The sequence below is a fragment of the Thalassophryne amazonica genome, chromosome 10 (assembly GCF_902500255.1).
Source record: "Thalassophryne amazonica chromosome 10, fThaAma1.1, whole genome shotgun sequence".
In the NCBI taxonomy this organism is placed as follows: domain Eukaryota; kingdom Metazoa; phylum Chordata; class Actinopteri; order Batrachoidiformes; family Batrachoididae; genus Thalassophryne; species Thalassophryne amazonica.
Window position 1 is genome coordinate 93,072,685 of NC_047112.1, and position 25,067 is coordinate 93,097,751.

Here is a 25,067-nt window from a genome sequence, read left to right on the forward strand (position 1 = left end):
TGATTTTCTGTTCCGATTCAAATGACTCTATGGCACCCAAAACAGCATTTAAAGATGAAAAATTAGCACCAACACTCAATGCCAAGGGCGCCGCCATGTTGAAATACCATCTATGTCATTTGAACTAGCCAATCAGCGAGGAGATCTGGTCAAATATCGCTTAGGTGCGTGTTTGCCGTATCCAGCAAAATATACACTTATATATATATATATATATATATATATATACATATATATAACTGTTTCATGTTAATGTTTGGAATCTTGTGATTACAGGAGTTACTCAAGTTAAAAGCAATCACCACTTTTGTGATGTGCAGTTATGTTTTATAAGCATGTTTTAAATACAGGATCACTAATAGCTGGTTAACTTGAATGCAAGTGTAAGACTAGTCATCTGTGACATTATAATGTTCACTTGGAAGAAGTCACAGTCTGCCTGTTGATGATGCTCTGGGAGAGATCAAACATCTTGGCAGGAGGATCGCTTACTCCACTTAAGGTTATGGGGGAGCTGGAGCCTATCTCAGCAGTCATGGGGCGAGAGGCCGGGTACACCCTGGACCCTGGACAGGACACCAATCTGTTGCAGGGCCACATACAGACAAATGCATTCACATTCACATGTACACCTACGAACAATTTAAAGTCTCCAATTCATGTAATCTGTATGTCTTTAGATGTGGGAGGAAACCAGAGCACCCAAAGGGAACCCATGTAAACACGGGGAGAACAGGCCATGGGTGGGAATCAATCCTGTGATCTTCTTACTGTGAGGCAACAGTGCTAAACACTAAGTCACCATGCTGCCAGCAGGAGGATTAACCCTATTGTTAGATTATATCTGTGCTAATTCTTTATTCTGTTATTTCATGTTAGTTATCAAGTATTTGCTATGCTTAAAGTGTAGGTGATACCAAAAAATGTGCACAAATAGTCACTAAAAATGATGAAATGTTTATTTAAAAAAAAAAAATCCTGATTAAAGTCGATAAGTGTGCAGGTGAAGGATAATCTACAGGTATCTGAAGCCTGTGCTCTATTTCAGCTCCATTCAGCCACAGCTATATTGTTGCTACGTCATCACTGGAATGGCACCTGCTGATTCAAGTCTAAATCAATTGTAAACACAGCAGAGGTCAAGCTGTTTTTGGATGATTTTTTTTTTTAGGGTGGAGTGTTTTTTTTTTTTTTAAGTCCAGTCTGAACATGTGTGTGAATAAGCTGTGAGGTTCACAACTTTATGGGTTTGAGCCTTATTTAGACCACAATGAGGGAGAAAAAACTTGGAGGAAAACCTTCAGTCTGACAACAGTGATATTGGCAGAGTTCAGAAGACAGAATGGTGATTATAAATAATGCAGGTGATTTTGGCAGGAGATCCTTTTTTTGCCAGCTCTTTGATCTGATCAACTGATTTATAAAAAAAAAAAGGGTTTTGGTGATGGTGTGGATTTTTTGTTTTTTAAATGACACCCCCCGATAAAAAGATACATTCCAGTATGAAAAATGTCATGAGGGATTGACAGTATCGACTGTTTTTTAAAATAAATATTGTTTTCCTTATTGAATAGCATAACACATTATTAAATATTAAAACCATTCACACAGGAGAAAATAATAGTCTTACCTGTTTGTTTCAGTGAGATCTCCATTTTGATGAAACGTGTGAAAATATTTTAATTTGTTGTCCTGACAGAAGAAAAGTCTATGATGGTTTGAGTCTCTTCTGTACTGATCCATGACCAGTGCAGTCTGCTGCAGCAGATGTACGAGGTCTGTTAGAAAAGTAACTGACCTTTTTATTTTTTGTAAAAACTATATGGATTTGAATCATGTGATTGCATCAGCCAAGCTTGAACCTTCGTGCGCATGTGAGTTTTTTCACGCCTGTCGGTTGCGTCATTCGCCTGTGAGCACGCCTTGTGGGAGGAGTGGTCCAGCCCCCTCGTCAGATTTTCATTGTCAGGAAATTGGCTGATTGACTGCCGCTTTGCTTCATCAAAATTTTTTCAGAAAGTGTGAGAGACAGCCAGGTGGAAACCATTTGGAAAATTCAGATGGCTTTCGGTGAAGATCATATGGGGATCACACAGATTGACAATTACAACTGGATTAAAGACGGCCCACAGCGGCGGATTGAGCGCCGCGCACTGAGCGGCGATCGACAGGCTCAAATGACCAGATCATTTCCAAAGTGAACGCTTTGTTGATCCGGGACGTCGTCTGACTACCAGAGAAATGGCAAGACAGCTGGACATAGCACTTTTTCGTCACATTCCACTGTTAAAGGAGTTTTTGTAATGGAAAGAGGAGCGGAGAAATTCGCCACGGAGCCGCTCATGGCGTGGGACGAAAGCACCTCCGTGTTGGTCTCACAGGACAAGCCCTAACATGCCCAGCTCTTGCACCATTCGGAAAATTCAGACGGCTTTCGGTGGCTTTTCAGTCGTGAGACTATCCGAGAAATTGTGGACGAGCTGGACATGCCACAGCATGTCCTGTGAGGCTTCATCACGGCGTTGCTTTTTGTTCTGTGCCCTGCGCCTCCGTCCCGACGCGCGAATTTCTCCGCACGTCTTTTCATGCTGAAAAAGTGCTGATGTCAAACTCTTCTGCCATTTCTGTGGTAGTCAGACGACGTCCCGGATCAACAAAGCGTTTACTTTGGAAATGAACGGCACATTCCACTGTTACAGAATTCATGATATGCACACTCTTAAGGCTATGAAATTGGGCTACTAGTAAAAAAAATGTAGAAAAGGGGGTGTTCACAATAATAGTAGCGTCTGCTGTTGACGCTACAAACTCAAAACTATTATGTTCAAACTGTTTTCTTATCCTGTGAATCACTAAACTATTTAGTTGTATAACCACAGTTTTTCATGATTTCTTCACATCTGCGAGGCATTAATTTTGTTGGATTGGAACCAAGATTTGGCTCATTTACTAGTGTGCTTGGGGTCATTGTCTTGTTGAAACACCTATTTCAAGGGCATGTCCTCTTCAGCATAAGGCAACATGACCTCTTCAAGTATTTTGACATATCCAAACTGATCCATGATACCTGGTATGCGATATACAACCCCTGGCAAAAATTATGGAATCACTGGCCTCGGAGGATGTTCATTCAGTTGTTTAATTTTGTAGAAAAAAAGCAGATCACAGACATGACACAAAACTAAAGTCATTTCAAATGGCATCTTTCTGGCTTTAAGAAACACTAAGAAATCAGGAAAAAAATTGTGGCAGTCAGTAACGGTTACTTTTTTAGACCAAGGAGAGGGAAAAAAAATATGGAATCACTCAATTCTGAGGAAAAAATTATGGAATCATGAAGAACAAAAGAATGCTCTAACACATCACTAGTATTTTGTTGCACCACCTCTGGCTTTTATAACAGCTTGCAGTCTCTGAGGCATGGACTTAATGAGTGACAAACAGTACTCTTCATCAATCTGGCTCCAACTTTCTCTGATTGCTGTTGCCAGATCAGCTTTGCAGGTTGGAGCCTTGTCATGGACCATTTTCTTCAACTTCCACCAAAGATTTTCAATTGGATTAAGATCCGGACTATTTGCAGGCCATGACATTGACCCTATGTGTCTTCTTGCAAGGAATGTTTTCACAGTTTTTGCTCTATGGCAAGATGCATTATCATCTTGAAAAATGATTTCATCATCCCCAAACATCCTTTCAATTAATGGGATAAGAAAAGTGTCCAAAATATCAACGTAAACTTGTGCATTTATTGATGATGTAATGACAGCCATCTCCCCAGTGCCTTTACCTAACATGCAGCCCCATATCATCAATGACTGTGGAAATTTACATGTTCTCTTCAGGCAGTCATCTTTATAAATCTCATTGGAACGGCACCAAACAAAAGTTCCAGCATCATCACCTTGCCCAATGCAGATTCGAGATTCATCACTGAATATGACTTTCATCCAGTCATCCACAGTCCACAATTGCTTTTCCTTAGCCCATTATAACCTTGTTTTTTCTGTTTAGGTGTTAATGATGGCTTTCGTTTAGCTTTTCTGTAATAAATCCCATTTCCTTTAGGTGGTTTCTTACAGTTCGGTCACAGACATTGACTCTAGTTTCCTCCCATTCGTTCCTCATTTGTTTTGTTGTGCATTTTTTGATTTTTCAGACATACTGCTTTAAGTTTTCTGTCTTGACGCTTTGATGTCTTCCTTGGTCTACCAGTATGTTTGCCTTTAACAACCTTCCCATGTTGTTTGTATTTGGTCCAGAGTTTAGACACAGCTGACTGTGAACAACCAACATCTTTTGCAACATTGCGTGATGATTTACCCTCTTTTAAGAGTTTGATAATCCTCTCCTTTGTTTCAATTGACATTTCTCGTGTTGGAGCCATGATTCATGTCAGTCCACTTGGTGCAACAGCTCTCCAAGGTGTGATCACTCCTTTTTAGATGCAGACTAACGAGCAGATCTGATTTTATGCAGGTGTTAGTTTTGGGATGAAAATTTACAGGGTGATTCCATAATTGTTTCCTCAGAATTGAGTGAGTCCATATTTTTTTTTCTCTCTGCTTGGTCTAAAAAAGTAACCATTACTGACTGCCACAATTTTTTTTTCCTGATTTCTTAGTGTTTCTTAAAGCCAGAAAATTGCCATTTGAAATGACTTTAGTTTTGTGTCATGTCTGTGATCTGCTTTTTTTCTACAAAATTAAACTGAATGAACATCCTCCGAGGCCGGTGATTCCAGAATTTTTGCCAGGGGTTGTATAGGCCCAACACCATAGTAGGAGAAACATGCCCATATCATGATGCTTGCACCACCATGCTTCACTGTCTTCACTGTGAACTGTAGCTTGAATTCAGAGTTTGGGGGTCGTCTCACAAACTGTCTGTGGCCCTTGGGCCCAAAAAGAACAATTTTACTCATCAGTGTAGCGGCTGCACTCTGCGTTGTTGTTATGACTCCGCCCATTCGCTCCCCTCGGGACGCGAACTCACGAGCTCCGGCATGGGAGTCGGACTCTCTAACCAGAAGGCTAAAACCCAGGGGCTCTGGCTTTGTGACCAGAGAATCCTTTTGAGCTGTTGGGAGTGAGGTTTACTAACTACATCTGCACAGCGACACCCGCTGGCCTCTGTTACATCAGTCCACAAAATATTCCTCCATTTCTCTTTAGGCCAGTTGATGTGTTCTTTGGCAAATTGTAACCTCTTCTGCACATCTTTTATTTACCAGAGGAACTTTGCGGGTGATTCTTGCAAATAAATTAGCTTCACACAGGCGTCTTCTAACTGTCACAGCACTTACAGGAAACTCCAGACTGTCTTTGATCATCCTGGAGCTGATCAATGGGTGATCCATTGCCATTCTGGTTATTCTTCTATCCATTTTGATGGTTGTTTTCTGTTTTCTTCTTAAAATTTTTTTACCTATGTATAAGTTTTCCCCTCTCCAATCAACTTTTTAAACAAACTACGCTGTTCTTCTGAACAATGTCTTGAACGTCCCATTTTCCTCAGGCTTTCAAAGAGAAAAGCATGTTCAACAGGTACTGGCTTCATCCTTACATAGGGGACACCTGATTCACACCTGTTTGTTCCACAAAATTGATGAACTCACTGACTGAATGCCACACTATTATTGTGAACACCCCCTTTTCTACTTTTTTTTTTTTTTTTTTTTTTACTAATAGTCCAATTTCATAGCCTTAAGAGTGTGCATATCATGAATGCTTAGTCTTGTTGGATTTGTGAGAATCTACTGAATCTACTGGTACCTTGTTTCCCATGTAATAAGAAATATACTCAAAACCTGGATTAATCTTTTTAGTCACATAGCACTACTATTATTCTGAACACTACTGTATCTGAGCTAGTTTAACAAAATATGGATGTGCATAATCTAGAATAGAATCTCATTGTACATATACATACAACAGAATTTGTCCTCTACATTTAATGCATCCTAATTACAGCTAAACAATTTTCATTTATATAGCGCCAAACCAAACCAAACGAGGTTGTCTCAAGGTGCTTCACACAAGTAAGGTCTAACCTTACCAACCCCCAGAGCAACAGTGGTAAGTAAAAACTCAGAGAAAGAAACCTCAAGCAGACCAGACTCAAAGGGGTGACCCTCTGTTTGGGCCATGCTACAGACACAAATTACAAAACAATTCACAAAACGAACATACAGGAAATGTTGCCGGTGCACAGGATGGTTTCTGGAACAGATACCACACCCATCTCTGGATAGAGCCACACAAATGGAGAAAAGAAAAAAATAGCAGAATCAAGCATCAGAAAGACAACAAATAGTGTAATTTGTCAGCATTAAGCAACAAGAAAAACAAGAAATACTAAGGTAATTGCCGGCCACTAGCCCTAACCTTCACTAAAAGATCCAGAATTTAGATAAAATTGAGGCCGCAGCCTGCTCAGTTTCTTAATAAAATTAAGAGTAAAAAGCATAGAAACATACTATGCCAATATGCTAGCTATGTGAAAGGGAAAATAAGTGCATCTTAAGTCTGGACTTGAAAGTCTCTACAGAATCTGACTCTTTTATTGATGCAGGGAGATTATTCCACAGAACATGGGCATGATAAGAGAAAGCTCTGTGTCCCACGGACTTTTTATTCACCCTAAGGACACAAAGTAGTCCTGCACCTTGAGAATGCAAAGCCTGGGCCGGTACATGGGGTTTAATTTGGTCAGCTGGGTAGGTGCCACTCTGAACAGTTTCATAGGCTAGTAGCAGAAACTTAAAATCTGATCTCACTGGGACAGGAAGCCAGTGAAGAGATGCCGAAATGGGTGTAATGTGGTCAAACTTTCTACTTTGTGTCAAAAGTCTAGCAGCAGCATTTTGAACCAATTGGAGATCCCTAATGCTGGACTGTGGTAAACAAGAAAATAGAACATTGCAGTAGTCCAATCTAGAAGAGGCAAACGCATGAATCAGGGTCTCGGCATCAGCCATAGATAAGATGGGACGAATCTTCATTATATTTTGCAGGTGGAAGAACGCACTCCTCATAATATCTCTAATGTGGAGGTCAATTGAGAACATAGGATCAAAAATTACCCTAAGGTTCCTCATTTTGTCAGTGTGATGTATAACACATGAGCCGAGGCCAAGTGTTAACTGGTCAAATTGATGCCCATGTCTCACTGAACCAAGAACCATCATTTCAGTCTTATCAGAGTTTAAGAGTAGGAAGTTGCTAGACATCCAGCTTCTCACTGATGCAAGCTAATCTTCTAAGGATTTTATGTGGATGAGATTAACAGCAGTTATCGGCATGTATAACTGAGTATCATCGGCATAGCAGTGAAAGGTAACCCCAAACACCGTAATATGTGCCCAAGGGGTGCTATATAAGTGCAGAAAAGCTGGGGTCTTAAGACGGAACCCCAAATTTCATGTCAGAAGTTCAGAATTGTTTAAAATGAATGTCAAAAGTCAAGCACCTGTAGTTTATTTTATCATAAGTTGTGTGAAGACTTGACATTTATTTTTTTATGTGCTATAGTAAACTGTTTCTTGAAGCAGAAATGGAAGTAATTTCAGGATGAGGTAGAAGCAGGAATGTCTGGAAACTGATTAGGTCTGAAACATTTTGAATACACTATTATGTAAGCAGTCACAGATGGAGTATGATGCAATGGAGCTGCACTCCATTATTTCTGAAGTGAGGGTGGAGTTACTGATGTCATTAAAGGAGGAGCAGTTGGAAGTAGATAGTCCAGGGACTGAGGAAGGAGAAGTTTGTCTAAGAAAGCTGCGTATTCTAGGTGCACTAGTGATTCTGGGAGTTGCAAGGCCAAAAAGTGAGAATCATGAGCACTGAGCAAACTATACCAGAAGGATCAGCTGCTGCTCCTGACCCCAAGGCAGTCAAAGGGGAGTGGAAGGTGAGCAGCACAACGCATTGCCCTGCGTAGTATAGTAAGCCATGTTTATGTAATCTGTCCTTGGTGTTTCGCAGTGTCCCCTTGGTGATCGACATGTCCACAGAGACGATGTGAGGAAGGTGTGGAAAGAATGCCAGGAGGAAAGCTTCTGGTACAGAGGTATTCACTTTCAGACGTGTAGTAGTCACACACTTATTTACACACAACCTTTCTACAGTCAAATCTGAAAACTCCAGGTTATTGTGAAACTCCTCCGTTGGAAGCAGTGAGTCAGGTTCATCTGTGAACTATTTAACAATGACATGTTTACATAATATTCTTTGTGTGGTTTTACCTTTGGCCTCAGAAAACACTCCCATGTGTGGGGACAAAGTCATGATAGAAATAGCAGTGTGATTGATTTAAAACAGTTGAACTCAATTGCGTGTTTACTTAAATTGATTTTCACATATTCTGCAGTCAGGCCCACACATGCATTTTAAATTAGATCTTATTCAAGCCTAATCTGGCCTTTTTGGACTGTAAGGTAAAGCAAAATTTGTAACGGCCATTAATGGCGCTAATCCATTTCACTTTTCAGGCCAGGAATATCACGAATGGCTTGTTTTCTGTTGTGCTTGTACTGTTCTGAATCTGCAGTGAGTCTAGAATTATCAAGAAGCTCATTGACAGGATAAATGTAAGCAACACCTTACGTTTGAGTCAACTGCTGATGCTAGAAAACCTAGCAAAAATGTCCGTGTTTTCATCATACACCTTTTTATCCCACGTCCTTGGATTTACTATCAGCTCCTATTGAAGAAACCGTTAGTCCCTCCCTTGCTCTATAACTTGCTGATTAGCAATGAGTCAGCATTTTAAAGGTTAAAGTTCTATTGATATCGGTGCAAGATGGACAACGTTTATGCATTGATGGTCTGTTTGGATAAAATTTGAAACACCTGTGAGGTTGTGATGCAAAGAAGTTGAGGGCATTATGTTTTCACCCCGTCCTGGCACCTGTCTGTGAACTTTTTGTTTCTGTGCAGTAACTACAGAACACCTCATCTGATTGAAACCGTTTCTTGGTGATGAATTGGGGCAGGCTAGTTCATTTTAATGAACTGGTGGTAAAATCACAGTTTGGGGAAAAAAAATCCAGCTGCTCCACACTCACACAGCCAATTTCTTAAAAGAAATATATATATATATAATTTTATTTTTTTTTTAGCGTCAGAGACTGTAGCTCCTGCTCTCAGTGCACACTCACAACTCAGTACATCTGGATCTAACCACAAAAAAAAAAAGAGTAGGGCTGAAACGGTTACTTGAGTAACTCAAGTAATTTGATTACAAAAAATGTTTGAGCCAGATTCTTTGCCTTGAAGCTTCGTTTAAATTCTGTAGTATAAATGCCAGGCCTGTGTGGCACTGTAATGCTCCTACAAAAAATATGCATGGAGCATGTGCATAACAGCTGTAAGAAGCTAATCAATGTACCAACAGAAACTACAACATTCCAAAGTGGCACACTGAGTAAAATAAAGCCATTTAAAGGACATGTCACACATTTTTTTTTAATGTCCCAGTTAGCAAAACAACATAAAAGTACTCAGATTGTAAGTCTATCCACACACGTGCTAATAATTAGTGATCACTGATGTATTTTATTCCTCTCCCTCTGAGCGATAGCACATGCATTTCCGGAAAACATCTCACTTGGCAAATCTCTGTATTTTTCAGCATGTGACGTAGATTATAGAATGATCAGAAACATCCCGATGACTGACAGACGGAGGGAAACAAACCTGCTCCATCCAAAAACCAAACTTATGAGCTTTTGTTCAAAAGTGATGACTTGGATTTACAGACAAGAGATGACGCACTTCACCCTGAAACTCTTAATTTTTTTTAGAATGTGGGAGTTTGGAACCTAAAGTGTGGTGACGTGCTGTTTGTGTGGATGCTGGTTTACTGAAGCTGTATACATGGACGTGGGACATCTCCATGATGCTGTTGTAACAGACTTCCTGACACGGAGATGGATTTGTTACATTGGAAAAAGTCAGAATACATTATTTCCAGGAGTTAATGGACTTAACGTGCCACAGTTTTGAGAGAACTAAAGGCGGAGCTGCAGCCGGAAATCACACCTGCATATCTGCGTGGGGGCTTTGATCATGTGGAGTTTGTTTGGAAATAAATCTAATACTGGGTGAGTCTTTTTTTTTTTTCTTCTTCTTTTACTTTGTGTGAATTTGGAGCTGGTGTGTGTGTGTATGTGTGTGTGTGTGTGTGTGTGTGTGTGCGTGCGTGCGTGCGTGCGTGCGTGCGTGCGTGCGTGTGTGTGTGTGTGTGCGCGCGCTGGTGTGTGTGTGTGTGTGTGCGCGCGTGTGTGTGTGTGTGCGCGCACGCATGCGCTGTGCAGCTGATGAGATGGGCAGAAGCTTCTGCCACTGTGAACATGAATGTCTCCACAACTGTTTTTCCCTGGCAGCAGATGTATTTTTTTTTTTTTTTTTTTTTTTAGATTTTATTGGTAACACTTATAATTAATCATGCACAAAGCTGAGCCTCGAACAGAGATTGTTATTAACAGGCTGCGTTTATGGCTCATAGCCGCAAGTGCACTAAACTTTCTCGTTGCTGCTGCTTTTACCATGACTGCATCAAAATGAACAGTTATCACTTAAAAACGAGTCAGCATAACACAACATCACACTTATGTGAACTTTGGAATTAATCTGTGCCTCAGTTCTTAACATTAACAGCTACATTCCATTCAAGCGCACTCTGGGATGCTTCTAATACAACCTCAATTCCAATGAAGTTGGGACGTTGTGTGAAATGTAAATAAAAACAGAATACAATGATTTGCAAATCCTCTTCAACCTATATTCAATTGAATACACCACAAATGCAAAATATTTAATGTTTAAACTGATAAACTTTATTGTTTTTGTGCAAATATTTGCTCATTTTGAAATGGATGCCTGTAACACGTTTCAAAAAAGCTGGGACAGTGGTATGTTTACCACTGTTACATCACCTTCTAACAACACTCAATAAGCATTTGGAAACTGAGGACGCTAATTGTGAGTGTCATGACTGATTATAAAAGGAGCATCCCCCATTCACAAGCAAAGATGGGGCAAGGATCACCACTTTGTGAACTGCATGAAAAAATAGTCCAACAGTTTAAGAACAATGTTTCTCAATGTTCAATTGCAAGGAATTTAGGGATTCCATCATCTACAGTCCACAATATAATCAGAAGATTCAGAGAATCTGGAGAACTTTCTACACGTAAGCGGCAAGGCCGCAAACCAACATTGAATGCCTGTGACCTTCAATCCCTCAGGTGGCACTGCATTAAAAACCGACATCATTGTGTAAAGGCTCATACCGCGTGGGCTCAGGAACACTTCAGAAAACCATTCAGTTAACACAGTTCGTCGCTACATCTACAAGTGCAAGTTAAAACTCTACCATGCAAAGCGAAAGTCATACATCAACAACATCCAGAAACATCGCCAACTTCTCTGGGCCTGAGCTCATTTGAAATGGACAGAGGCAAATTGGAAAAGTGTGCTGTGGTTTGATGAGTCCACATTTCAAATTGTTTTTGGAAATCATGGACGTCGTGCCCTCCGGACAAAAGAGGAAAAAGACCATCCAGATTGTTATGAGCACAAAGTTCAAAAGCCAGCATCTGTGATGGTATGGGGTGTGTTAGTGCTCATGGCATGGGCAACTTACACATCTGTGATGGCACCATCAATGCTGAAAGGTACATCCAGGTTTTGGAGCAACACATGCTGCCATCCAAGCAATGTCTCTTTCAGGGACGTCCCTGCTTATTTCAGCAAGACAATGCCAAGCCACATTCTGTACGTGTTACAACAGCATGGCTTCGTAGTAAAAGAGTGCAGGTACTAGACTGGCCTGCCTGCAGTCCAGATCTGCGGCGCATTATGAAGCGCAAAATACGACAGTGGAGACCCCGGACTGTTGAACAACTAAAGTCGTACATCGAGCGAGAATGGGAAAGAATTCCACCTACAAAACTTCAACAATTAGTGTCCTCACTTCCAAAATGCTTGTGTTGTTAGAAGGAAAGGTGATGTAACACAGTGGTAAACATACCACTGTCCCAGCTTTTTTGAAACATGTTGCAGGCATCCATTTCAAAATGAGCAAATATTTGCACAAAAACAATAACGTTTATCAGTTTGAACATTACATATTGTCTTTGTGGTGTATTCAACTGAATACACATTTCACAGCCTGAACCAGCTGACGCTTATGCTTTGTCCCACAAGTTGAAAGAGTTGAAAGAGACACAGCGCCTCATTCATTTATGACAGCATTTACCACACATCAGTCAACCCTTCAGCATTCTGCACGTGATGAAATTAAATCCCATGATCCACCAAGACAAAAATAAAATACATTTTTTTTTAAAAAGTTAAGTTATTCTGTTTGAGGTTGTGTGAGAGCGTGCGCATGCTCAGTGACGTACTTGCCCATATTTACGTGCTCCACCTGCCAAACAAAAGGGTTCTGCCTGTGTTGGAAATGCAATCCAAGCCAGACTTAACTGTTCTGACCCGTATCATACTGAGCCAGACCACTCAGTGGAAACGGGACTGTCAGCATACGCTGGCTAAATCGTCATGGTGTGACAGCTGCATAATGTATTTGATGTATCCAGCTTATTTGGCACATTTTTCACATGTCGGCATACGCTGGCTAAATTGTGAAGACATGACGGGGCCCTACAGTGAATCGAGTTTTAACTATTCAAAAAATGCCTTTATTAGGATTTGATCAGTTTTCTTCAAAATGGCTTTTGTGCAAACGTTCATGCGCAGCCTGTCCACTGACTGAACATTTTTCTAACTACCTGTTCTTACGTTCCAAGAAAACTGCGAAACTCATAGCGACGTGGAAAAAAAATTTACCCAGGAAAACGAAGAGGGGACACCCTAAATTTTTAAATCTGTATGATGGGGAAGCGCCATTGCTTAGGGAAAACCCCGGCACGATTGATATTGGTTAAAAACGCAAAAGTACTTTTTACTCGATAGAATAGTCTACTCCTAAAATATTTGATAGCTGCAGCCCTAGTTAAGAGTTGAGGACAGGGTGTCCGCTGTCTCTTCCCTGTGCAGCCGTGAGCCCAGTGAACCAAGCGTTGTGCTCGAAGAGCATCCGTAGCCAAGCTGGGTGAAAGAGTATTCCCAACTGTTATGTCTGCTCTCCAAGACCACTGATCTGAATAAATAAGCCAAATCAACATTATTAACACGCATACACCGTGACACTGTCAAATATTCCAGTCAAAGCATAGAAGTTGTATCACTGGAGTGTTCAATCATTTATCTCTTGCCCTTAAATTAACAGCTTTAAGCAGTGTTAAAGCAGCATGCCATGTCTACATTGTTCTTGGGTGATGCACATGGGCTGTATGAGTGGAACCTGCACATCACATTTGCTCTCCAACTTTTCTAACAGTGCAAGTAGAAGTTTTTGAATTTTGCATCACCAATTATACAACTTCATGATGAAGTTGTATAGAGAAGGATTTTTTTTTTTTTTACTGAATTTTTCATTGCAAGTGCTCATACAAACCATCATATCAACATCAAACAACTCCTTGGGTCTTTAGCTCACACAAAACACCAATGTATGACAGAGAGAGAAGTATCAGTGTGAACAAAAATAAATAAATAAATAAATTAGAAATACAATAGTCATTTAAGAAATATCATTGCATTTACAGGGTCCCTTCTCTTAACAGCTCCTTCTGAACTCTCAATGAGAAAGTAATTTTCTCCATCATATATCCATCCATTTTCTTCCACTTTGTCCGGAGTCGGGTCGCGGGGGCAGCAGCTCAGGCAAAGTCACCCAGACCTCCCGATCCACACACGAACCCCAAGGCGTTCCCAAGCTAGCCGAGAGATGTAGTCTCTCCAGCGTGTCCTGGGTCTTCCCCAGGGCCAACTCCCAGTGGGACGTGCCTGGAACACCTCTCTAGCGAGGCGTCCAGGGGGCATCCGGAAAAGATGCCTGAGCCACCTCAACTGACTCCTTTCGACGTGGAGGAGCAGCGGCTCGACTCCGAGCTCCTCCCGAGTGACCGAGCTCCTCACCCTATCTCTAAGGGAGCGCCCAGCCACCCTGCGGAGGAAACTCATCTTGGCCGCTTGTACTCACGATCTCGTTCTTTCGGTCATGAGCCAAATCTCATGACCATAGGTGAGGATCGGAACGTAGATCGATCGGTAAATCGAGAGCTTTGCCCCCCTGCTCAGCTCTCTTCACCACAACGGTCTGATACAGCGACCGCATCACTGCAGATGCTGCACCGATCCGTCTATCGATCTCACACTCTATCCGTCCCTCACTCGTGAACAAGACCCCGAGATACTTAAACTCCTCCACTTGAGGCAAGGACACTCCACTGACCTGAAGAGGGCAAAGCACCTTTTTCCGGTCGAGAACCATGGCCTCGGATTTGGAGGTGCTGATTTTCATCCCGGACGCTTCACACTCGGCTGCAAACCGCCCCAGTGCACGCTGAAGGTCCTGATTTGATGAAGCCAACAGAACCACATCATCCGCAAACAGCAGAGACGAGATTCTGTGGTTCCCAAACCAGACCCCTCTACACCCTGGCTGCCCTTACAAATTCTGTCCATAAAAATAATGAACAGAACCGGTGACAAGGGCAGCCCTGGCGGAGGCCAACGTGCACTGGAAACAGGTTTGACTTACTACCGGCAATGTGAACCAAGCTCCTGCTGCAGTCGTACAGGGACCGGATAGCCCTTAACAAAGGACCCCGGACCCCGTACTCCTGGAGGACTCCCCACAGGGTGCCCCGAGGGACACGGTCGAACGCCTTCGCCAGATCCACAAAACACATGTGGACTGGTTGGGCAAACTCCCATGAACCCTCGAGCACCTGATGGAGCATGTAGAGCTGGTCCAGTGTGCCGCGACCAGGACGAAAACCACACTGCTCCTCCTGAATCCGAGGTTCGACCATCGGTCGAATTCTCCTCTCCAGTACTCTGGAATAGACCTTACCGGGGAGGCTGAGGAGTGTGATCCCCCTATAGTTGGAACACACCCTCCGGTCCCCCTTCTTAAACAGAGGGACCACCACCCCGGTCTGCCAATCCAGAGGCACTGTCCCCGATCGCCACGCGATGTTGCAGAGGCATGTCAGCCAAGACAGCCCCACAACATCCAGAGACTTAAGGTACTCAGGAAGGATTTCATCCACCCCAGGAGCCTTGCCGCCGAGGAGCTTTCTAACCACCTCGGTGACTTCGGCCTGGGTAATGGATGGTAACCCTCTGAGTCCCCAGTCTCTGCTTCCTCTTCGGAAGACGTGATGATTGAGGAGATCCTCGAAGTACTCCTTTCCACTTTCTCCTTCTCCATCATATAGATTTTCCTAATTTTCTTGACCCACATGAAATAAGTAGGTGGGTCTAGTTTCAACCATTTCAAGGTGATACATTTAAGAGCAGCTGTCAGTAGTATATACTCAAGACATATTTCCTATCATTCCCTCCAAAGTCGTCTGGGATTACACCCAAAATTGCAAGAAGGGGTTCCTTAATAAAAGAGTGCTTAAAAACTGTGTTAATAGCAGTAAAAATGTTATCCCAGAAAAGTATTTGGGCAAGTCCAAAATATATGTGTAGGTGCCTGTCAGTACTGCAATTTCGCCAACAGGTGTCAGGATTTCCATGTCTATATTTGGCAAATATTTCAGGAGTTCTGAAAAATCTGGAGATAACTTTCCATTTGTGCTCATTTGTGTTGTACTCATTGTCTCATTTGTGTTGAAATGTGAAAATAATTTATATAAAATGGCTGATGGCTTTAGGGAGTTTGTCTTTGTTGTATTTTTATCAACAGCTTCTCTAAAGGCAAGGGGTTCAAAATCTTTTCCCAGTCTTTGTGCTTTGTTAAAAAGCTTCTTAACTGGAGGTATCGGAAAAAAATCAGAAGTGGGAAGATGAACCCCCCCCCCCCCCCCCCAATTGCTTACAATTTGGAACGTTATAAGTCCATCTTGTGTTTTAGATAATTTCATTATTTGTAGTTTGGGCCTTGCTTGCTTTTCGTTAAAAGAAAACTTGAAAGTTCAGCTACAATTTGCCAGAAAGCACATTGGAGATGTAAGCCTAGATTTGATCTAATTTGTTGAACGCACATTCTTGTCTGCTCCAAACCACTATGAAGCTGAGTGGTGATGCAAAATGAAAAACTTACACAATGCGCCATTTCTTTCTTTCTTTCTTTTATTTTTTTCTTGCTGTTCTGAAAAAATATCTGATCCATGGCTTAAAAGCCAGATCTGTGACGCTCAGAGTTCAAATGAAAATTTGAGATCTCTGAGATTGATGCAGATCTGTTGAAATCTGAAACTCATAAATATAGGCCGGGGGGGGGGGGGGGGGGGGGGTTAGTCACCTCTGCGAATAGATTGCCAAGCCAAAGTACTTGAGTCAAGTCCATGAGACAGCAATTATTAAATTGGATATTGAAGAATCCTGAATACAACTGATGCGTTTTCTGCACGTTTCTAGGCCTACCATTAGGGATGGATGTACCGTATATCATTTACTGGATTGGCATGTGTGACTTTGTGATCGCTAATAAATACTCAGACTGCTGTATTTCACAAACGTTTCTCAAATCTTGTCATAGAACGCTGTGAAACTTATTTTTCTGATTTGTGAGAGGTTCCTATAAAAGATCTCATCACTGTTGAGGTTGCAGTGTGTATGGGGTTACCCAGACGGATACTCTAATAGTCTTCCTTGCCATTTACTTCTTGGATATCTGTATTTGAGATTCTATCAGATGACTGGGCAGGTTATGAATTAAGACCCAGTTCTGGTCTGTTTAACATAATTTGGCATAACTCAACTGCTAGTTAGTTGGCATTACAGTATGTAACAGTCCTTGCTCATATATTAATTATTTTAAGCTTTTAATAATTTTTAAAGTTTTAAGTGGATCCAATAGAAGGTGGGACTCAAGAAATCCCCCACCCACTTTAAGATTGCACGAAAGGATGATTTCCACTAGTTCCTTGGAAATTGATGCATAGACGTTCATGGTGGGGGAAAAAAAATCAGGTATTCACATGAGACATTTCAACAATATATGTCTGGAATTTATGGATCAAAATCTGAATTAAGGGGGTGCATTTATATTGGGTACTCATACAGTAAGTAGTGTTAGCTAACAACTTGGGCTAAAATATAACTGCTCCCCCAACACACGCATACAATTTTTCTGTGTGTATACAATTGTTGCTGATGGAGTGACACAACAAAATTCTTGAACTCTTCAAGGTTTGTGGTTAAAATGTCCTTAAATGTTCACAGAGTTGTGTGTTAGAACACTTATTATGGTCTTCATGGCTTTGTTTCACGTTTTTATCTGGTTTCTGTTTGTTGTTTAGCCCTTCCATTGTCTGTGGGTAGTATGGCTGTCACTGGGGGTCTCATCTACAATGGTAAAGCACTGACGTCAAGCTAACTGGTATTAAGTCAAAGATGAAGAAATAATTTTACTAAAAGTAACTTCTCCTTTCCATTGTAGGTGTCTGGCAGTCATCAAAGCGGTTTGGTCCATTTCCAAAACTAATTGGTATGTACATGGATTTTAACTTATAGGTCACTAAACATGTCAAAAAACAGTGCTATAACAGTATCATTGTATTGTACCCAGTGGCTGGGATCCTTGGCTATGCAGTAGGGAAAGCATCTTACATTGGAACCTGCAGAAGCAAGTTCCAGGAGCTTGGCCTTGGACCTGGACCAGGATTTGGACCATGGTCTGAAGGTCAAAAATTTGGGCCATTTGGAAAAAGGTGAGGGGAAAACTGAATTTGTTAGTCTCTATTTTTAACACATAGTCATGGCAGAGGCTTATAATTTTGGAAATACGATGCTGCATTAGTTACAGCAGTTGGTGTGCAAAGAGTGCTTAGAGTAGCAATAAACATTTTAAATGCCATAATGCGTATGACTTCAAAATAGCTGATTTTAGCTGATTTTGTGGTATGCCATATGGGTTGTACAGCCACTATATGCTGAATGCTGGTTCTAAGTCCAGATGAATGAGTAGGTTTACATCCTGCATAAACTTTGCCAAACCAAACTTGCAGATCACAAGTTAATTTTCATGCCTAATTGGCCGATGCCCAGGTTAATGTCTACCACCAGTGTTATTGACTGCAGAAATTAGGCTAATGTTGGGGAAAGAGGCAGAAAACATGTCCAGAGGCAGTGAGAGGGGAATAGGTAGAAGTATGGAAGTGAGAGTCTGGACTTTGTGTTGGCAGTATGTTTCATTCATTGTTCCGTCAGATTAAATGCCTCATTTCTGTTGATTGACCACACTTGCGTAAGCAAGTCCAACACAATTCCAGAGGCATCCCGAAACATGGTCACAATGTATTTGCAGTCTGATTTCTTGACCCTGTGCTTCCTTGGCCATGGTGATATGATTCCACTGATGGGACTCATCCTTGCTTTCAGGATCAAAGTGATAGAGCAAAGTTTTGACTTCAGTAATAAGTAGATCCAGGGTGTCTGGATATACAGTGAGGAAAATAAGTATTTGAACACCCTGCGATTTTGCAAGTTCTCCCACTTAAGAAATCATGGAGGGGTCTGAAATTTTCATCTTAGGTGCATGTCCACTGTGAGAGACATAATCTAAAAAAACAAAAAAAAACAATCCGGAAATCACAGTGTATGATTTTTTTAATAATTTATTTGTATGTTACTGCTGCAAATACGTATTTGAACACCTACCAACCAGCATGAATTGTGGCTCACACAGACCTGTTAATTTTTCTTTAAGAAGCCCTCTTATTCTGCACTCTTTACCTGTATTAATTGCACCTGTTTGAACTTGTTACCTGTATAAAAGACACCTGTTCACACACTCAGTCAATCACACTCCAACCTGTCCACCATAGCCAAGACCAAAGAGCTGTCTAAGGACACCAGGGACAAAACTGTAGACCTGCACAAGGCTGGGACGGCCTACAGGACAACAGGTAAGCAGCTTGGTAGAAGACAACTGTTATGATTATTTATTAGAAAGTGGAAGAAACACAAGATGACTGTCTATCTCCCTCAGTCTGGGACTCCATGCAAGATCTCACTTTGTGGGGTAAGGATGATTCTGAGAAAGCTCAGAACTACACAGGAGGACCTGGTCAATGGCCTGAAGAGAGCTGGGACCACAGTCACAAAGATTACATTAGTAACACATGATGCTGTCATGTTTTAAAATCCTGCAGGGCAGCAAGGTCCCCCTGCTCAAGCCAGCACATGTGCAGGCCTGTCTGAAGTTCACCCGTGACCATCTGGATGATCCAGAGGAGGCATGGGAGAAGGTCATGTGGTCAGATGAGACCAGAATAGAGCTTTTTGGAATCAACTCCACTTACCATGTTTAGAGGATGAGAACAACCCCAAGAAAACCATCCCAACCATGAAGCATGGGGGTGGAAACATCATAGTCCGGGGGTGCTCTTCTGCAAAGGGGACAGGATGACTGCACCGTATTGAAGGGAGGATGGATGGGGTCATGTACTGTGAGATTTTGGCAAACAACCTCATTCCCTCAGTAAGAGCATTGAAGATGGGTCATGGCTGGGTCTTCGAGCATGACAATGACCCCAAACACACAGCCAGGGCAACTAAGGAGGGGCTCCATAAGAAGCATTTCAAGGTCCTGGAGTGGCCTGGCCAGTCTCCAGACCTGAACTCAATAGAAAATCTTTGGAGGGAGCTGAAACTCCAAACCTGAAAGATTTGGAGAAGATCTGTATGGAGGAGTGGACCAAAATCCCTGCTGCAGTGTGTGAAAACCTGGTGAAAAACTACAGGAAACATTTGACCTCTGTAATTGCAAACAAAGGCTACTGTACCAAATATTAACATTGATTTTCACAGGTGTTCAAATACTTATTTGCAGCAGTAACATACAAATAAATTAAAAAAAAATCATACATTGTGATTTCCAGATTTTTTTTTTTTTTTTTTTTTTTTTTTTTTTGGACATGGCGTCTGACACATGCCTGTCCATTATAGTCCTCCATTGTTTATGCTAGGGGCGATGGAATGACTAGTTGTAATAGTAGACTATGAGTAGCTAACATCCAACTAGTCTATTTTTTATTAGCCGACTAGTCGAAAGTCATTTATTAAGTTCATTTAACCCTTAAAAGAATAGACCTGCTACCACTCTCTTCACTCAGTGAAGAAAGTGTGTGAACCGTGGCAGATGAATTAGTCAGCTCAAACAGGTAGCCTATGCCTTTGTAAATAAATGCAGGTATCATCTTCATGGTAATGCTGTTTTTTGTATTTGTGATTTTGTGCTTATTTATTAAAATACATGTCACATTTGAGTTTCACCATGAAGATTCAAAAGGGGCTTCATTCATTCAATGTCAAATTTAGTAACCAACTAGTCTGACTAATGGTACCCGACTCGTCAACTAATAGTTTTCATTAGTCATCCCAGTGCTACTTTATGCTGACACTGCATGGATTACTTTCAACACCTTCTTGCCTGGTGTAGCAGACTGAATGCCCCACCCCCTAAAAATTGTTCCGCCCTGCCTTCACTGCGCACGCGTCATGTCAGAGTTCAGCAGCGTCATTTCTGAGCGTCATCAGTGATTCACTGTTTATCACTTCGTTTTTGCTTAAAACTGCACTCCAGTCATCATCTGTCTCAGCGACAGATATCTGAAGCTTTTGTATAACAATCATTTGCATATAAATTCTGCATAATTTCATAATAAAAGACGGTGGACCGATCAGAGCGTCACAGCTTCAGCTGCACCTACTTCATTTCATATAGTCAGTAATGACTCACCGATTATTGCCTCGTTTTCTGCTTAAAATGGCCTTGTTTCTGCTTAAAACTGGCTTTAGAATGATTTAAGAGGTTTTACCTTGTCATCTGATGGTTAATAATCCCATTAATCCCTTTGATCGCTTTGGGTGGAGAGACTCAGTCGCAGATGCGCTGCTGTGGTCCCAAATGATGCATGTGCAGTGAAGGCAGGGCAGACCAATTTTTTAGGGGGGACCATTAAGTCTGCGACGCCGGCTTTGAAAAGAGCTGGTCATTTCTCCACTGTCACAGAGGAAAAGACCGTTGTCATCCAATGTTGCCACCTATTCCTCACGGATAGTTTTCAGTGCTTTCATCTGCAGCGCCATTAAAGGAACATCTGATCACAACTGAATCTAATCAGTTGACATCATTGTTAATGGTCACTATGAAATGCCAAGGCTGAAAGACTTTAAAACTGAACTTAAATGCAGAATGACCAGGTGTCACAGAACTATGGTGCTTTGAAGATGTTTAGTTTTTGCACAATATGACTTTAAAGTTTAGATGTTTATCACACTATGCATAAATCACTGTCATGTGCACCAGTGCAAAGCTTCAGCACACAGATGAAATTCTGAAAGTAGACTTTCCTGCTCTAAGATAAAAGAAGCAGAATGTGAAAAGTGGTTGTGTATATCACTAAGCAGAACATGGTCCTGACAGAGCCTGCCAACATGTGTGTGAAGAATGCAAGAAAACACCTCAAGCTGCACCTACAGAGGAAATCAAACGTTAGAGGTAAATGGATCAGATGACAGCCGTGTGTGTGTGTGTGGTGTGTGTGTGTGTGTGTGTGTGTGTGTGTGTGTGTGTGTGTGTGTGTGTGTGTGTGTGTGTGTGTGTGCGCAAAACCTTTAGATTAATGCATTTTTATTTTTCAGGTTGCTTGGAATATTGAAGCACTGCCAGCAGTGGATGTCAGTTGCATCTTGTCTATTACAATAAATGTGCACTACCTGTCTAATACAGCCTAAACGTTGTAACTGACGTGATACAGATATTCATGCAGTTGAGATCATGCACAGCATCACCACTGGGTGGAGCTGCAATCCTTTATTCAAAGAGCATAATGTACTACATTTTTTATCAGTAATACAGTGAATACAAGAAACAATTGTGTGAAGTGTTTTGTTTTTAATAAGTCTTTCCTCTTCATTTTGTATACAGGATGGTGAATGTAAAAATATCTCGGAAGCATGCCTGGTTGTACTTTGTTTTGACTGAGATGAGTACAAGGGGGTTAATTACTACACATTTAAGATCTAGTCCTAAGAAATTTGTCAGATTTGGGGTGGGGGGCATGTATATTGAGCTTGTCTAGTTGGCTGTATGTGTACAACTACTACAACTTTTTCTAACTGCTAAATTTGCGAATAGAATTCCCGAAGTCTGACTTGTCGTGGTTTTTGGTGCAGTCTTTGTGCCATCTTGTCTGCACCAGTGCTTCAAACAGAAATTTAAATTTTATGAAGATGAAATCTGTTACCAAATGCACAAGTCTTCACAAATGGGATTGTTTCTAAACCTTTTCATTTAAGCAGAGGAACAGCTCAAGGATGCCCCTCATCACTTTGTTTTTACTGGCAATAGAACCTTTTCGTGGAACAGATAACTGTAACAATCGTTTATTTCTGGAAACATGCACCAAAACTGGCACACACATCCTTAGACTTTACTCTTTTGAAAAAAACAATTGGCCAATTGAATTTTCAATAGTGCAGCCAAGAAGTGGTCAATTGAAGAATTACGCAGGGGTCAAAATTAAATGATACTTCAGTCATATTGAAAACTATACCACATTTGTCTGATCATAAAGATTCCAAAAAGGTATAGTTTGGACTATCTATGACTGAATGTTATGGGGTAAAGACAACAAGAAAGATGACAAAGGTCAGTTTCAGTTTGTGCAGGGGTCAAAAGTGAAGTTGCTCTAGTTTTGTTAAAAAGTGATGCAAATTATTGTTGAGTTAATAGGGTTTGAAAAAGGAATAGTTTGGATCATGTGTCATGCTTAGTTATGTTGCAGGGCAACATAAGTCACATTTTTATAGAATCCAATGGACGTCGACATTGTGTGACCTTTTACTTTGCAGACCAAGCATTCAACACTGGATCCCCTGCAGTTCGCCTACATAGCCAACAGGTTGGGAGACAACGCAGTCGACATGACCCTTCACCTCATCCTCCAGCATCTGGACTCCCCAGGAACCTGCACCAGGATTCTGTTTGTGTGGACTTCAGCTCTGCTTTTAACACGATCTTCCTGGCCCTGCTGCAGGACAAGCTCTCTCAGCTTGGCATGCCCGACTACATCTGTAGGTGGATCACTGACTTCCTGTCCAACAGAAGGCAGAACATGGAGCGGGGGGGGCACATCAACACACGGGCCATCAGTACCAGATCCCCCCAAGGCTGTGTTTCCCCTCTACTCTTCTCCCTGTACACCAACAGCTGCACCTCTAGTCACTCATCTGTAAAGCTCCTGAAGTTCGCGGACGATGCAACCCCCATCGGACTCACCTCTGATGGGGATGAGTCTGCCTACATACAGGAGATCGATCACCTGGTGTCCTGGTGCAAACAGAACAATTTGAAGCTCATTGCCCTCAAGACAGTGGAGATGGCTGTTGACTTCAAGAAGAACTCAGTCCCAGCCAACCCCATCACTCTGTGTGACTCCCCAGTTGCCATCGTTGAGTCCTTCCATTACCTGTGGATCACCATCACCCAGTACCTCAAGTGGGAGCTGAATGTCAGCTGTCTCACCAAGAGAGCACAACAGAGGATGTACATTCTGCGGCAGCTAAGGAAGTTCAACCTGCCAAAAACAATGGTGAACTTCTACACTGCCATCATTGAGTCCATCGTCTCCTCCTCCATCACCAGCTGGTATGCTGCTGACACTAAGGACAGGAGCAGACTGCAGTGTATCATCCACGCAGCAGAGAAGGTGACTGACTGCAATCTGCCATCCCTTCAGGACCTGTCCACCTCTAGGGTCCTCAGGTGAGCAAGGAAGATAATGGCCAATCCCTCTCACCCAGGACACAAACTTTTTGTTACCCTCCCCTCTGGCATATGGCTGAGGTCCATCAGGACTCCTCAAGACACACAAACAGCTTCTTTCTGTCCGCAGCTAGACTTATAAATAATGCCAGAGACCCTATTTACCCTGCTCCCCCAACCCCCACTCCCACAAAGTACAGACTGATCATCCCTGTAACTGTTCATCTGCATGCCTGCACAGCCCCATTCCACTATATCTATTTGATAGTAAACTTAGCTTTGTCCATTTGTCTAATGGCTCCTTCTGATTGAAGTATTTTTTTCTTTTTATTGTTTATGCACTTATTACTTCTTACAGAAGTATTTTCTTTTATTGTTTATGCACCAATGACAGCAGATCAAATTCCTTGTGTGTGAGAACTTTATTTGCAATAAATTCGATTCTGATTCTGTAAAAAATAAATAAATAAAATAGTCCAACCGATCTTCAACTCACACTGGTGGTCAGGGAAGCTGTCCAACTGAAGGAGTCCTTCCGGGATATGTTCTCTCAGAGGCCTCCGGAGGTAGTTGTAAGATACCAACAGGCCCGAAGGAGTGGCAGGCTCTGCTGTGAGGGAGTTAAAGCAGTGGGTGTGGGAGGAGTTCAGAGTAAACATGGAGAAAGACTTTTGATTGGCACCTAGAGGACCATGAGGTACCTCAGGAGAGGAAAACGGGGAACCATCCAAGCTGTCTATAGTAAGGATGTGACTCTGTTGACCTCACCTGAGGAGGTAATAAAGTGCTGGAAGGAACACTTTGAGGTGCCGGGCCAAAAGGGTAAACCCAAGTCTGCACAATTTTATTCCTATATATTAAAAAAAAAGTAGTAAATAGCATTGTTCTGACAAACTGTTAGATGTTCTGATTCGGCAATGAAAAAAGAGGTTACCTTGCATTATTAATCATTTTCTAAGCCAGTAGTGAACAAAATGTGAAACATTTGACTCATTACATTTGTGATCATTTTCAGTCACATTGACCCCAAAACACATTTTGAGTTTAATATACTGTTGAAACTGAAACTTAACTGTTGGAACAAGGAGGTTCTTAGCTTTCTAAAGGCATCACATCAACTGTCATTGTAAACCAGATATTAAAGATGAGTCACAATATTATTGTCACTGAACTGTGCAGGAAAAAAGAGATGTGTCCCAGTA

General features: G+C 41.7%; 1 protein-coding gene across 2 annotated transcripts; it reads left to right on the forward strand.

Moving 5' to 3' along the window:
* The first annotated feature begins 7,493 nt into the window (after positions 1-7,493).
* Positions 7,494-23,083, forward strand: ociad2 (OCIA domain containing 2). Of its 2 annotated transcripts, none has more exons than XM_034180520.1 (7): positions 7,494-7,914; positions 7,989-8,073; positions 17,393-17,446; positions 17,533-17,580; positions 17,662-17,803; positions 21,523-21,597; positions 22,953-23,083. In XM_034180520.1, exons 1-6 carry the CDS (start codon positions 7,840-7,842, stop codon positions 21,593-21,595), a joined length of 477 nt encoding a protein of 158 aa, XP_034036411.1. In that variant the 5' UTR covers positions 7,494-7,839; the 3' UTR covers positions 21,596-21,597; positions 22,953-23,083. The 2 variants fall into 2 exon arrangements, with proteins under 2 accessions (XP_034036411.1, XP_034036410.1); XM_034180519.1 differs by lacking the exon at positions 22,953-23,083 and adding an exon at positions 21,741-21,970 and having other exon boundaries at positions 7,495-7,914.
* Positions 23,084-25,067: the final 1,984 nt, after the last annotated feature.

What these genes read in the sequence shown, in the direction of transcription:
- ociad2 (XM_034180520.1), top strand. Translation starts at nt 7,840, where the DNA reads ATGAGCACTGAGCAAACTATACCAGAAGGATCAGCTGCTGCTCCTGAC. An exon ending in CAGTCAAAGGGGAGTGGAAG is followed by an intron (nt 7,915 to 7,988) that starts GTGAGCAGCACA and finishes GGTGTTTCGCAG; the next exon opens with TGTCCCCTTGGTGATCGACA. An exon ending in GGAAAGCTTCTGGTACAGAG is followed by an intron (nt 8,074 to 17,392) that starts GTATTCACTTTC and finishes TTTGTTGTTTAG; the next exon opens with CCCTTCCATTGTCTGTGGGT.